At 38.1% G+C, this 16076-nt stretch overlaps 1 protein-coding gene across 2 annotated transcripts in view; it reads right to left on the bottom strand.

The window, feature by feature from the left end:
* Positions 1 to 377: 377 nt before the first annotated feature.
* slc6a16a (solute carrier family 6 member 16a) overlaps positions 378 to 16076 on the bottom strand; it is a 20563-nt gene continuing 4864 nt past the window's right edge. The window contains exons 1-12 of one of the 2 annotated variants that reach the window (XM_016676783.1): positions 12541 to 12766; positions 10977 to 11196; positions 10706 to 10863; positions 7891 to 8017; positions 7640 to 7815; positions 7357 to 7467; positions 7020 to 7261; positions 6733 to 6913; positions 5423 to 5624; positions 4536 to 4695; positions 4252 to 4414; positions 378 to 3169 (exon numbers count right to left, since the gene is read on the bottom strand). In XM_016676783.1, the coding sequence (XP_016532269.1) occupies positions 2816 to 3169; positions 4252 to 4414; positions 4536 to 4695; positions 5423 to 5624; positions 6733 to 6913; positions 7020 to 7261; positions 7357 to 7467; positions 7640 to 7815; positions 7891 to 8017; positions 10706 to 10863; positions 10977 to 11196 (2094 nt within the window). In that variant the 5' untranslated portion in view covers positions 12541 to 12766 and the 3' untranslated portion in view covers positions 378 to 2815. Of the gene's footprint in view, positions 3170 to 4251; positions 4415 to 4535; positions 4696 to 5422; positions 5625 to 6732; positions 6914 to 7019; positions 7262 to 7356; positions 7468 to 7639; positions 7816 to 7890; positions 8018 to 10705; positions 10864 to 10976; positions 11197 to 12540; positions 12767 to 16076 lie in introns of those variants that run through there. The other variant, XM_007562857.2, reaches the window with a different exon arrangement.

Here is a 16076-nt window from a genome sequence, read left to right on the forward strand (position 1 = left end):
TCACCTGAAAGTCATACATCTCTGGCTGGAAGTCTTCACTGAAAGAGATGTAGCAGAAGTTTCTTGAACTCCAGCTGCAATGTGAGCAGCCTGCAAGCACAAACTCAATGTAGAATAAACAAAAGCATGAATTAAAGTCTCGAATTCTTGTAAATGATGATGTAGATGTTGACTTTTCAAAGAAGCCTTAGCTGGAACAAAAATGTGCTTTGTCAGTTGTTTTAATCTGTTTTCACATTCAAGGGTGCTGGCAGAATTAGATTTGTTTCTGCACATTGTGGTGCAGTAACACTTTCATTATTGAGCACAACAAAACTATACATGTATAAACTTCTGTGATCTTCCCAGGTATAATTAGGTAACCTAAAGTTGCTGTCTTACTGTCACATTTTTTTATTTATTTCAAAAGCAAACCAATTCAGAAAAGATGCACTCAAATCATCCTGATCTCACAGAAAAACTCAAAACAGAGATGAAAACTGTTGCCGCTCATATCCACTGGTTATTTTTGTTTCAAAGAAAGATTTCTCAATAGAACAATCACTTTTAAAAAAAAGATGAAATCACTAGTTTATTAATGTTACATTCATTTTCCGAACAAGGCTACAAAAAAAATACGGAATAACTCAGTACTGAAGAAAAATGATGGAGTTCCCCTGCAATTTGTATTTCTGAAACAAATGCATTAATATGTCTAATTGCTGTATGCAAATGAGTCTGCAGATAAAAGAAAGTGAAACAAAATGTTTTTTTTTGTTTCTATAAACTGGCTGGACAAACAATTTAAGAAGGCTGGATAAGAGAAAAATACAGATTGACCAAAAAACAAAAAAACAAGAAAAAAAAACAAAAGTCAAAGCTCCAGCAACATGCATTCAAAACAGAAACCCACCAAAGAAATGAAAGACAGAAGGTTCTGGTGGATTAAAGAGAAGCTGTGGATACCTGGATAAAAGTTTTGTTCTGTTATGAGTCACAAATCTTGTTTTGTAACATTCCAAAGAAACACAGAAAGACTGAAACCCCCAGCATTTCTCACAGCTACTGCTCTGCAACAACGTTGGGTTATTCCAGTTTGTTGATGATGAAATGATTTACCCAGATGATAATGTATCTATCTGCTGAGCTAAGAGCGTTAAAGTCGTTCTTCTGGAAGGCAAGTCGACTTAATATAGCCGGCAAAAAGCCCAGATCTCATTTCAACAGAAAATGTCTAATACTGAAAAAACTGTTTTGTGTGATTTGTCAAAATCAGACAAAAATATTGCAACTACCGCTACCAACAGATATTTCAGTTTCAAAAAGTTACTTTCACAACCACTAAGACATTCAAGATCACTACAATTTTAAGTCTTTGTTAACCAGATGCCAGAGACAGAGCTGGAATGTTTCCACTGGCTGTTTAGAGCAGAGTAGCTGCTGCACACTACTGATCAGCTGGCTGAAAGGAGGCTGCTATCATTCTTTATAGCCTAGAGAAAAAAATTAATTCAGCTGTTTGTTGCTCTTTTAAACAACAAAATGGTAAATGGTAGAATGAGCAGGTATACTTGAACACTACAGATAAGTGGCTGGTAATAAGGTATTTCTAATAAGTCTGTGTAATTTAATAAAATAATAAATACATATCATAAGCTTAATCACAATTGTAATAGTCAACAATATTTAGAATACTTTGTATTAATAATAATACTAATATGTTGTATTATTTTAGCAGTAGTAGGAATAACTCTTGCTTTCCTGTTTTAAATAAAAGCAAAAACACCATGTTGTCCTTTTTGCATGACATTCTTGTGAAGACACTTTGATACAATAAAGTGTATTTTGGTATTTTGGGTTTTAGCTCAAAGAGATTGAGCTAAAATAATGTTTCACATTAGCGAAATATATTCTTTACAGAATAAAAGTTGTTAGAAAAGCCAAGAGGTGAAACAAAACATAAACTTCTTATTCTGATATTTATTGGTTTAAGTTGATTCCTTTCATCAACACTGATTAATTCTTTATTGTTTTTCATTTACTTAATCCAGAATGTCACTTTTCAACCTGTCAAATAAAATAGTTTTATTTCATATCTGCGACTCATTTTCAACAACAAATTAAAACAACAAAGTTACTCTTTTGAAATGGTCTGTGTGTGTGCTTTGTTTGATGCTCATCAGTTTGGGTGTCGAATGTCCAGGTGGCGGGACGCAGCGGTCCAGTCACCTGGACAGAACCGGTCAGTTGATATCAAAACGTTCAGGAGACAGAATCCTCCCTGAAGCGAACGGTGAGTAAACTCCAAACTATCAAAGTAAAGTTTCATCTTTTTCCTGCCAAGGCATTAAAACGTGCAGCTCCATCCTTTCAACCTCTCTAGTCTGAAGACACTGATCACAAAAATCAAAACGGTTGAATCTCTGTCCGGTTTCACACAGACTAACACCACTATCATACGCAGACATGCAAACATCACAGTTTCTCGAAGCAGAGTTTTTCTTGCAAATTAAAGCCTTATTTATCTAAAAACATACTTCTCGTAGCCGATTGGTGGCTTGATTGACCACCGGCTCAGTTACGACTCCCGCATGAAGTTAAGATGGTGAATAGAAGCTGCATGTTTCTCTTCAGTCAGTTTAAACTTGGTTCAGAAAGTGGAGTAGGGAGCCAGCTGGAGGAGTTGGATTTCATTTTTAAATACTGAAAATGATTTTGGCTAAAGATATAAAATAGATAATCGTTCTGACGAAAAAAAAAAAATACTGTAACGGACTGTTCTCACTTTAGTCTTTTCTCATCACAGTCCAAATTTTGATCAGCTTGAACATCCCCCTCACACTCCTGTGTCTTCCTCCTCTTCCTCTTCCCCTTCCTCCTCCTCCTGCTGTGGAAGGAGCCGGTACTGCTCGTTGCCCACCGGCAGGAAGGAAGTCCTGGGACGAACCCCGTCTTCCTCACAGGGGGCCGGATGTGAGTTGGAGTCCAGCTGATCGGTGGAGTTGCACTTGGTGTACAGCTCGCGGTGCACCTCGGGGCCGGGGCCCTCCTGGGGGGGGATGTCGAGGGCGGAGCGGCTTTTCAGCACGGAGTGGATGTAGCCGATGGGCACAGGAAGGCTGGCGAACACGATGAGTATGACGATCATAGCCAGGGCCCAGCCTGGGTACGCCAGCGTCATCTCAGAGGCCTGGAAAGACAAACGGCACACAGGAGGATGAAGAAGATTGCACTGGAGTTAATACTAAGCTAAAAAAAAAAAGTTTGTGAAAAGTCAGAGAATTTTAATCTTTCACAAAACATTTGAAAAGTTGATTAAAATCCCTCCATCTAATACATTTAGCACAGAAAGAGTGACATATTTGAAGTGCTTATTCCTGTTATTTCTCATTATCATACCTTATGAATAATACAAACGCAACATTCAGTTTCTCAGAAAATTAGATAACAGGCTTTTAAAACAGAGATGTCATATTACAGTCTCAGCACATTAACAGCAAAAACAGTCGAGTTGACAGTCGTTTCTATTGGAACAAGCTCCGATAGGATGGTAAGTGACGTGAGGCTGTATCCATGAACATTAATGCAGCAAAATAGAAAAGTGTGGGAGATTTAGGAGATAGTCAACAGTGCAGACAAGCTGAAGGACGATTTTACAGCAACCTGGGCTTCCATTACACCTCAGCAGTGCCATAGGCTGATTTTCTACACACCCAACCAAATATTGACTGAAAATACTGTTGATCTGTTACTTTTCAGCAGATGAACTTCTCTGCATTTGGAATCTGTTTTTTTTTTTTTTTTTACTTTGTAATTTTCTACTTTATCTGAATCCAGTGTTCATATTAGAAATATAACAGAAATAAAATCTATCAACTATATCTCTGTATGTACTGAATTAAGACAATATATTAAGTTTGTTTCAAACAGAAATGAACAGCATTATGTTTAATCCAGATATATTCAGTTAAAGTAGGTAAAACATATTTTCCATGAAGCAATGAGACAAATGGTCTGGGGTGACATCTGTTTCCAGGTCTAAATCTGACTGAGCTGGATTTCACTTTTACATAGACCGAGTCAAAGGTCACCATGACCCCACCGTGAGCTAAGCATGCAGAGAAAGCCTTCAATAACCTCTCTCACGTTTCTCATTTCTTTACATTTTTTAACAGAACATGACTGGTATTCTGGGTTATAATTGTTAAAAAACAAATGTAATTTTAGCCTTAAATATTTTCTAATATGTCTGATTGAAAAGGCAAATCTTACTGCGGTCTGATTCCAGGCAGTGTACGTGGGTCCCTTGAAAACCATTCGAAGTAAACTGGCAGCAAGGAGACCAACCATTGCCAGCAGACACACGTATTTCCAGAGATATTTGTACACCACTGGGGGGCGCCATTTGAGCATGAGTTCAATATCGTCCAGGAAACTGCAGATAGAAAACATTTCACCCAAGGTGGTATTTCTGTTCAAGTTAGGCAAGATGATCATGAAAAAAGATATACAAAGATTTTATCCAAGTATTTTTGCAACCAAATACTGTCTCTTACCGATCTGTGCCATAAACCCATGCCACACTGATTGTTTCAAAAATCACAACAATAACAAGTGGCAGGGTTGCAGAGTAGTCGTCAAACATCATCACAAAATAATTGCCAGATCGCTGGGTGAACAATAATCCGATTATGAACCCCAAGGCACAGCTGAACACTGAAAAGCAAGAAGAAAAAAAAACACAATAAGAGAAACATAACTAAACTATCTGAGCACAAAAAATATATATTTAATACAATATTTATTTGCTTATATTGTTTAATTTTCTGGTATTTTATGTTTATATGTACCGCCACTGAAAATATACAATCATTCAACCTTTTTAGATTTTGTCACATTACAACCACAAACCTCAACGTATTTTATTACATAGATTAAATTTAAAAGACCAACACAAAGTGCATAAATGTAAAGTGGTAGAAATGTAATGTGTATGTGGTAGCTTTCCACAAATAAAAATCTGGAAAGTCTGGAGTGCATTCGTTTTTAAACTCCTTTACTCTCAATTGCCCCAAATAAGTATGATGATGATGATGATGTCACAGAAAAGTAACAAACCCGGTAATAAAGAAGCAGAACCCTTTCAATGCAACCCAACTAAACACTGTCTAAAATAGAGAAACTATGCTTTCACAGACCTGACACCAATAAGACACAAGACTTGAAAATATCATCTTATTTTTACTTCACAATCAAAAGTGTATAAGTCCAATGAAATACAAACAAATATGTGGTTATAATGACATAAAATGTGGAAAAGTTCAACTGGAACCTCACACATTTTGCTGGAAAGGCCTGTATTTTTAAATAACGTTCAACAATTCGTTACAATCCCTGCATGGCTCCCTGTGCACACTGAGTGTTTGGGGACGTGTTGCGGTACCGGTGAGGAGGGTCCGATGGCGGCCCAGCAGTTTAAAGTTGTCCATGAGAGGCGTGAGGATCCCCTGCATGGTCCCGAACATGGTGCTCAGGCCCAGGTTGAGGAGCATCAGGAAGAACAGCGTGGACCAGAAGGGGCTGGCCGGGAAGAGGGCCATGACTTCAGTGAATGCTATGAATGCCAGGCCCGTCCCCTCAACGCCCTGCAGACACAAAGAGGAGGCTGAAACTGTACACATTATGCTGATTATTCCTCCTACAGCTCTTCGTTTGACTCTGCAGATTTTTTTACACAACATAAACACAGGGAGATCGCATGATCTCCTCTGTGTTTTGTAAAAGCATATTGTATCGGTAACACAAGCCTCCTGCAAGCAGCATGTTCTTATAGCTCCGATTACTCATCTATGGGTGCAATAAAAATAATGTCTATCTTTAAAGCTTTATTTCAACGCACATTTATGTGTTTCTATTATTACATCTGATCTACATCAAGCCAAGATAGAACTGTATGAACTATTGACTGATAAGAGTTATTATAGGTACATTTACCTACCATATTTCATATGCTATTTTAAGTTAATTTGTTATAAAATCGGGTATATAAGACATTTAATATGCATGTTATAACAGCATATTATTACAGAAGACAAAACCTCAGTAAATTTTGCAATGGCTCACTTTATGCAGCAATTTTATTTCCCGATTTTGATTTGTTGATTTGTTCATTCATAAGTATTTTTTAAATTTAATGATAAACTAAATGTTATTTTTTAACAAATTGGTAAACAGATGGATTTATTATCACTTTTTTTATACTTCTAAGAATGTTTAACGGAACTGGAAAGGTTTTTGTGTTTTGCCTGCTTTCATTTTTCTCTAATTATTTTATGCTATATGTTTATATTTATATCATAAGGTTAAACTACACAACACAACAATAGAGACCAAGTTTGGGCCTGTTCTCTGTCTGTTTTTTTTTAACATCTATAAACCTTTTAGAAGTTGTATAAACATATTTTCATCTGAAAAATGTTAACTGGATCTGGTTTCACCTGTATATGGAGACTGGAGATAGTTTTCTTTCTTACTATTTATAATAATTGTTCATACTTCTGTGTTGTCAAAGCAGACATAGAAATAGACCAAAGAAGTAAAATATTCCCATCCGGTTCATTTTCTCTGCTTCTGATTGCATTGCCATGAGGTCAGATAGTAGCGCACAAAAGTTCATCAGCACCATCACAAATTTTCAAAGCAGTACATTTATTTTTGAGTTTTTGAGTTGAGTTTATTCGTTCTGAGCGTTACCTTGTTCATCTCCTCCTCCAAATTGCAGTCAGTGAGCTGTGGACCCAGCGTGGAGCCGAGCTCATGGTACCACTGTCTGTATTCAGATAAAGACACGGAGCTCGGATCCGTAACGTTGAACGAAGGCCACCAGCGGTGGCTGGATCCGTTAGAGGACATAAGATTTAACACACCAAGATTTCTGGAAGAGGTTGAGATAAAGGAACAAATATAAGGAATGCAGGTTTTATGAGAAGACAATAAAATTGTGAAAGTGAGATTGAAACATTACCCATAGGTATACATACTCAGCAACGCAACGTAGGGCGATGTTTTTGGCCCGGAAACCCAGCACCACGAAAACCACCAGTGAGGCCAGCACAGATGTCATAAAGTTGATGCCGGAGACCATCAGGGCATCCCTGTGGCAGTTGTTGTGGACCGGATTGTAGGAGGAATATGCGATAACGGAGCCATAGCCCAGACCCAATGCAAAAAACACCTGTGTAGCCGCCTGGCGCCACACCTGTACGTTCCCCCAAATCTCAAGCTGTGAAATATCACAGAAGATCTCATTGAGAAAAACTGCCCTCTTTGATTTGTTAATACAGATTTTCTAGAACTAAACATATCTGGCCTGTTTACTTTGGGATAAAACATATATGTGATTCCATCTATGGCTCCATCCAACAACATCCCTCTGATGAGGAAAATGAAGAGCACCACATAGGGAAAAACTGAGGAGAAGTACATCACCTAAGGTGAGAAGAAACATAGAAAGATTTATTTCCAAGAATATTACTTTTCTCTCAAAGCATCCAGATTTAACCAACCAGTGCTCACAATGAAAATATGTCCCTGAAAGTTTTACAGTTCCTTAAAACACTTAGTGATGATGTAAGGATTGTTGAGGTTGGTTTTCTCTCACCCTTGCGGAGGACTTGATGCCCTTGATCATAGCCAGCGATACGATCGCCCAAGCAGCCAGTAAGCATCCCGTCATGATGGGGTTAAACTCTCCAGATTCCTCTATCGAATTAGTGATGTTCAGCGCTTTCCTGAACCAGAAATACTGCGTTGGAGAGCTACTCGCACATTCCTTTACTGTTCATTGAAGACAGACAACAGTTTAGATGCTTACATGACATGTTTGATTAAACGTCTCTGTTACGCTCGTACCTGTTTCATTGGTGCCTGCATCAATCGGGCACTGTTCCCACGGCAAAGGATACTGGAAGGAATTTCCCAAGTAGAAAATACTCCATGCAATGATGACATTATAGTAAAGAGCTACATAAAAACAGACCTGAGGAAGAAGAAAAATGGCTTAAATTATGACTGTGAACTTGAGAATGATTAATACACTGTGGGAAAAGTCTGCTAGACTGTTAGGAAGAAAGTGGTCCTAAAAGGGCTTTTCGCGATTTTCAAACAAAAGTTAATTTAAAATCTTTCTTTAGATTTTGACTGTTGTTTTAGTAACTCAACATTTGGTATCAGATGCATTTATGGAAATGCTCTGTTATGCTCTGTTTCAGCATAACAGAGCAATAATTCAGGTGCAACATAAGAGGTAAAGCAACGTTTCAAATCGACTTAGCAAAGAACCAAACATTTTGTACCTTCATCCCAGCAGAATAACACAGATGTGATCTATTTAATTAAGTCTATCAAAGTATCAGACAAAACAGTGTTTGCACATGTAAATAAATATTCCCAAGCAGGTATTAAAACTTCAAGAGGTTAAAAAAAATAATAATTTGTTATCTGTTTCTGTTATGAATAGTTTTTCTACCTTGACATTTTTTTTAGAATTACCGCATTTTTCGGACTATAAGCCGCTACTTTTTCCCCACGCTTTGAACCACGCATCTTGTAGCGCTGTGAGACTTTTCTGTGGATTTTTCTTCAACCACCAGGGGGCGCTTTAGCAGGAAGTGAATAATCTTAACTCAAAATTGGAAATCAAAGAGGAAAGTGCGAATTTTCATTTAGAACAAGTACAAGCTAGCAGCAGACACGACGGATAAATGTTTTCAAACTCACCCCCTCATCATGGAAACAACACAAAGAAGCTCATATGACGTCGCTTTTAAGGTGAAGGCTAAAGATCTGGTAGGAAGGAAATAGCTCGGTGTGAATGAATCCTGGAGACGTCCTTGCTGCTGCGTCCTTGTGGAAAACCGAGAGCGGCGGAGATACCAGCGCCTTATAGCCTGATGCGGCTTATATATATGTACGTTTCCAGTTTAAAAAAAAAAAAAAAAACTTTGTAGATGCGCCTTATAGTGAGGTGCGCTCTATAGTCGGTACCCTATAGTCGGTAAATACGGTACCCGTTGCCTTTAAAGGCATACATTACACCAAAGTTACTACTGTTAATCACAAAGAGGCGGGAGATCCTCGTTCCTGTTGTGAAGGCAGCAAAACAATCTTTTATCCTAATTTTTGCTATGAACAAATGAACTGAAACGAGACTGAAATATGTACAAACTCAGTGATCAACGAGTCCAATCAAAAAAGAATAAATGTGCATTAGCCAAGCACTTCACTGAGCTGCCGTACTGCTGGACATTTTGCCAGTGAGGTTCTGTCCTCCTTGCTGGTAGAAAGTGAATGACTTTATGTCTCCAGCGCTGTGGTGGGGGGTCATGTGTCTCTAAAGGCTGTTCTCCCTGGAGCCAGACATTCGTGGAGTATTGTCAGAAAAGGTCAGCGACGTGAACAAATAGACGGATAAGTGGGAAAGTTTTACGCTGTGTGTTTACGAGTCTATGAACTGAACTAATGACTGACTTTGGTTTTAAGGTCAGTGGTGCAGAGAATTAATTGTTTCATTTAAATCCATTCAAAACAAAGCACTTCCTGCAGAAAAATGCCAACGTTTTACATGTACATTCATTGTTTAACTAGAACAGATCTTTTTAAATTGGAGCCTTTTTTTAATATTTTTATTAATTAGGATTAAGATTTTTAATTTTAAAAACGCTGTGACTTAAACTAGAATGTCTTGTCAAAATAAACACCATGTTGTGACCATCAACCAGTTTTCATCACCAGTCTGAGCAAAGCAGATCCATTCCTCACGCTCTGTTGTGACATGTTTGATGGTTTTCTTGAACATCTGAGGTCAAACCATAAAATCTAAATGAGATCAAGATTCAGGCTTTGACCAGAACTTTCCATTCCTTGACTCCCAGTCTGTCGTTGGTGGGCTTATTGGTATGTTTTGGGTCATGGTCCTCCTGTAGGATCCAGTTCTGCTTCATATTTTAACAGATAGCCTCATATTTTCCTCAATATTTGATACACATTGTGGAGGTAACCAGGTCCTGCTGCAACAAAGCATCCCAAACCATGATAATTCCACCTCCATGCTTGCATGTCATTGTTTCCACATCCATATGTACAACATTACAGGAAAAATATTTAAATAGGGGAACCTTAATGTCATTGAGAAGCAATTAAAATATTTCTGTGTTGAGACACAAAGCAAATATAATCTACTGGATTGAAAATGAGATAAAAAGCAAATGAATATAATTGATTTCTATTTAAAAAGAAAAAATTATCGTAAAAATGTTACATACTACTATCTATTCTCTTTGGGCTGTGAGGTTGCCTTGTCTTGTCTGCAGAGAAAAGTGTTACACAAGAGTCTGACAGCAAAAAGCAACAGCGATTTGCTCTGCTCTCAAGTTACAGCATGAAATGAAATCACTACCATCTCTAAGTATATACACACTACCTCTACTGATCAAAAGAGAGTTAGTTCAAAGACCGTGGGACAAAAGAAACACTAGAGGCTACTCAGCAGAAGACACAGGAATCTGCAGATTATTTAATCAGACCAATCTCGGCCCTTCCCTTTAAATATTACTATTACCGATTAATAATCCTTTAACTAACACATGCAAACAGCAAGTACAGTAAGCGGGATTTTTCAGCTACCACATGACTTTTACATGCCTCAACCTAAAGGAGCAACACTCACCACACAGCTGGAGTAGCCGATCCCCACCAGCTTCGGGGAGATGTGCTTCCATACGCCAATGCTTCCCTGTCGAATATTCTGGCCAGCTGCCAGCTCCATAAAAAACAGGGGGACTCCCACAATCAGTAAAAGAAAAACATACAAAAGCATGAAGGCCCCTGGAAGAATTGAAAGAAGAAAGATGTTTCCTTTTCATTTAACAACAAGATTAAATGTTGAAATGTCTTAAAGGTTTGACTCCAGAGTACTTTCTTTATTGAAAGACGTTTACCTCCTCCATTTTGGTGGCAAAGGTATGGAAACCTCCAGACGTTCCCCAAGCCCACGCTGAAGCCGACCTGAGCCAACACATACTGGATTTTAGAATCCCAGGCTGGTCGATCTTCTTCATTTGGCTCTGTTGGGTCAGGACTGGTTGCAAGCTGGACCTCAGACTGGCCCTCTCCCAACCAGGTACTCTCCTCACTGGAATCCAGAGCGGGCTTCTCCATCTAACCAAAAACAAAGAAAGCAGAGTGATAAATCTGAAGGATATCAGTCCAGTTTAGGTAAAATACAACACCCTCCACATGTAATGGGATACCAAGCGAAGATGTCTAAAAAGTCTTGAAATTATTTAGTCTGATCTGATCTTGATGTCCAAAGATTTGAGCTTATCTTAGTAAAGATCTCCAGAGTTATTCAGAAATGAATCAGATCCATTCACTGTAAAGAAATACATCATCAGTACTTGTGCCAACTAGTCCAAGCCTGATCAACCTGGTAAATTTAGCTCAAGATAACGTCGATGGCTCTTGGTGTCAAAGTCCGCGACGCCAAATATACAGCTTATGTTTGACTTGTGTGGGAAGCATGCCAGGAAAAAGTTTGAACCCTCCAAAAACAATATTGGAGTTTGTCAGTGAACCTATAGATGAGGACGTTCTGAAACTTTGCGTTCCTGGAGAGCTCAGTTTAAGGTGCAGCTGCTTGAGGCAGCAAAAAAAATAAAATAAATACAGAGAGAAGAAACATCTTGACCTTGAAGCACGTAAGACCGAAATGCTTTTGAATATCAACTTAATGTGCAAGAATAGAAAAAATAATTTTACTCAGTCAGATTTTCTCTGACACAACATGTATCACAAGGTTCATGTATCACATGATTGATAATAAACATCTACCTTTTAATTATCGTTTTGTATACTGTACACAGGGTGCCTCTTCGTCAGGTCTCCTTAAAAAATAGATTTTATCTAAAGGGACTTCATGGTCAAATAATGATTAAATAAAAAACATTTATTAAATGTCAAACTTGAAATATTTAAATATGCCATATATTAAATTATCGGTTTCCAGAGCCTTTTTGTTCCTCATTGATCAAAACCTGGTTTCACTTTCGGGGCAAAAGTTATCGTAAAAATTCTGAGTGTGGTTTAATCTATTTTACTCCAAATACATGCAACACCACTGCCATATGTAAGTTTTATTAAAAATATGTTTTTCTTTTACATATGTTAAAACTATCACTATGTCGTGACAGCATAATATGAGACGGGTAATCTGAAAAAAATAAATAAATGAAGCTCCTCTGCCTTCTCTTATGGTTCTGCAGTTACCTGAACAAATTCACTGCTCTGTTAGAAACAGCCAATCACAATCAAGGGGAGGGGTTTAGCGCTGCCAATCATTCTTTTTTATCGTGTTTATCAAACCACACCACTGAAATGTAGTCAAAAAACCTATAACCTGAAATTTAGTAGATTCAAACTAGAGACAGGCACAAACCTCAAAGTCAGCTTTAATTAGCTTTAAAGCCTAATTAAATGTAAAGAATATCACATGCAGCAGCTCACTTATGAGCGGCTGAATCTCCCTGCTGAACACCCGCAGCTCCAGTCAGCTCAGATGAGCCGGCCTGGTCCAAAACGGATTAACACGACTCAAACCGTCTTCGGGATTTCTGAGCCAGATGGTTGACAAGCCCCTTTTGTCGGTATCAACAAGTCAGAATGGAAAATTACAAGAGGCGTCTGACCCAGAAAGCCTGTTGAAGACACACAGCCAGATAGGGCAGGTGTGTTCAGAAATAAATACACACAGGCAGAGGAGAGCGAGACAAAAATATGCATATACGAGTAGAGAGGAGGGGACGCTAGGCTAAGAGCAGCCATTCACTGAGTGGGAGCAGGAGGAGAAAGTCTGTTGGGAGGTGTTGGCTTTGCATTGGTTGGGACTGTGGGTGGTGTTGAGGTGCACGAGAAGGCCATGAAGTAGGAGAAGCTGGGCAAAACGGGGAAGAAAAGCTGTGGTTGATTAATATCGAAACTTAAAACTCATAAGGATGGGACCTAAAAGCTAAGGTTCAAGATGTAATTCTGTACAAGTTACAAGGATTATCTCTTGCAGTTCCCATAGTTAGTTACATTTGTTACAGTTGGAGTAAAATAAAATATGTAATGCACTAAACTAAAAACTGAGATAAGGTGTTATTTGAAGTAGGGGTGCACTGATTTATCGGAGCCAATTTTTTAATTTTGGGAGATCGGCGATCGGCCGGTTTTACATATGAAGCCAATCTTATCCACCGATTGTATCTAGCTTGGCAAAGGTCTAAGAATCAACCACTGTCCTCTTTTGCTCTCCGGTGACAAAGGTTTGCGTGACAGACCGGCCCACCAAGTTATGACTGGACATTTATCATTAACAATAGTGACCCCACTGTTGCCAACTCAACAACTTTCTTGCTATATTGAGCATCATATCAAACAAACAAAAAAAATCGTATCGGCCAAAATCGGAATCAGCAAGTTAAGCTTTTTAAAAGATCGGTGATCAGCCAGAAAGCTGCAATCGGTGCAGCCCTAATTTGAATCAGTACTCATGTTTTTATCATTCTTAAGTTTTCATACAGATGTTCAAAAATACAAATTTGTGATTCTGCTTGTAAAAATAATTCAGACTGACTGGTCACTGAAAAATATAATAAAGTGTTGATCTAAGTTAATGTAAATGATGATGATATACCTGGTTCAGTGTCAAAACTAAACGTCCAGTTTGAACTCAACAAACCTCTAAACCTGCAATCCTAGACCATGAATGTAAAGCAAAACAACTAGAGCGTTTTTGGTCTCTTTTCTATTCTTGGCTAACCCTAAATTACACTTTTCCCATGGGTCTGTTTCCCCCTGCACACCCACCCATCCCTCACCCACAGAGTCACACAAGCTTTCACAAATAGTGCTGGTATATTTCTGTTTCTGGTCAAGTGGGAGCTTTCTGTGGGTGTAGGTAGAAAACAGGTGACCACAACCCTGAGCCTAATCCAACCTACAGAACTCAAGCTGTAAAAACCTTCCTATCAGCAGACACTGAGTTGTTTTGGGACGCTTCTCTTAAGCATCAATATGACAATGACAAGAAAAGCAGCTTTATGGATGTTAGATCTCTGTCCCGACGACCCACACTTCCCTAAATTTACACTGTAAATAAACATGTACTTCACAAAGAACAAAGTGTCTATACGCATAAATATTCTTTAAATCAAAAACATCTGGCTGATTTTGATTAAAGGACAAACTTGGGGCTGGGGGTTGCGCCAATCCTCAAGGTTTATGTCAGCTTAAGATATTCAGTTGTTTTTGTCTTTTCATGGTAGTAATAACTGCAGCATGGAAATATCCAGGTCTTCTATAAACCCCCTTGATATGCAGCACCTGGAAGAACACTTCCTAACTTTTTAACTTTTTCATGTTTTGTCATGTTGTGACCTCAAACTTCAATGTATTCTTGCAAATATTTGGAAATATAGAGCATCCCATGGAGCGTACTTGTAAAGTGGTACATGTCTTTCATTTTTTTAACCAATCAAAATCTTAAAAGCACAGTGTGTCTTTGAATGCAGCTCTATTGAGTCAACGCTTCGTAGAACCACATTTTACTACAATTACAGTTTGTCTGTTGAGGTCTCTACTGTTTCATTGTAACTCTTGCTGTATGTTAGTGTTGCTGGAAAGTGAACCTCCACCATGTTTAGGTAGACAATAATGTCTTTCCCACAACTTTCTCCCTTATTTGTCGTCTATGTTCGCTGGTCTTCAAGCTGCTGTTTGTTCACTAATGTCTTCTACAAATCAAAACATCTGTATTTATAATGAGATTAAATTACACACATAAAAGTCCTCTATTTAACAACCAGGGACTTCTGGAGACTCTCTGAGCTGGCATTTTAAAACTGTTAAAAATTATGTATTCCTTTATTTGTGTTGATCTTTAATGTAAAAATCCAAATAAAATACTTTTACATCTGTGGAGTTAACATAGGCTGAAAGGTTTTGCACAGCTTAAATACTTCTGCCAGGTGTTGTAGATACTGCATACAGTTCTTTGTGTCATGATTAGAGTCATACCGATTGATTTTCCCCCGTGTGCCTATTTGAGGACTTGGGCCAAAAGCAAACTAAGCAGTCCCACTTATCAGAACATCGGCTAACTGAGCGTAGTGCATACGTTAAGCTTACTTTCAAGTCAGCCGAGGAGAGATCAACAAGCAAATCTGCAATGTCAGTGAAGCATTAAGTCATTTTAGCACACAAAAGAAATGTCAAAAGCCGATATCTATTTTAAAAGTGCAGAATAAAAACTACATTGTAAACAATATATTGTTGATTGAGGTGCGAAGCATGAAGCACAATCTTTATTTATCAATTCCTTAAAAAAGTTCCTGCATGTATTAAACCAACGGAATATACAGTATGTATAATGCATATAAGATCCTCTTTCCCTGAACATTGCATAACACAGCTGTCAACATGAATGCACACACAACATCCCCCACCTACATTTTTCACTATTGCTCGTTGAAAATCCCTTCACCTGCTGCACATATTACCGTAAATAATAAAAATGCATATTTAATCTTCTTCACATTTTTATTTTTAAATGTCTAAAAGTAACAACCCTGATTAAAAATAATAAAGATGAAGTTTTAGTAACAGATGTTAGCCTGAATTTCGGGGTATTTTCAATCAAATCAATATGCAGGACGTTACAGTAGTTTGATTATATCAACTAGAGAACCCCCGAGCAGACAGTGCAGTAAATAGACAGAAACAGTGCAAAAAATAGGCTCTGTTTTAACATAAAACTTAGACGCGACTTCCTGTATTTGACTTGGCTGCAGCTGCAGACAGCTGCGTTTTTAAACATGCCGAAAAACATTTTTAGCACTTGGACAGTTTGCATAAAATGCACAGAAACTATTATCTATAGGGAGGTAAACCACAGAGTTAAAGCAACTCCCATAGCTTAACTGATGGAAGAGTTAGATAACTGTAAGTTAAGTGAGCAATGATGACATTTTACTTTGAAAAACTGGTCTTAGGAGAGTGTG

Source organism: Poecilia formosa, unplaced genomic scaffold, assembly GCF_000485575.1.
Source record: "Poecilia formosa unplaced genomic scaffold, Poecilia_formosa-5.1.2 Scaffold142, whole genome shotgun sequence".
In the NCBI taxonomy this organism is placed as follows: Eukaryota; Metazoa; Chordata; class Actinopteri; order Cyprinodontiformes; family Poeciliidae; genus Poecilia; species Poecilia formosa.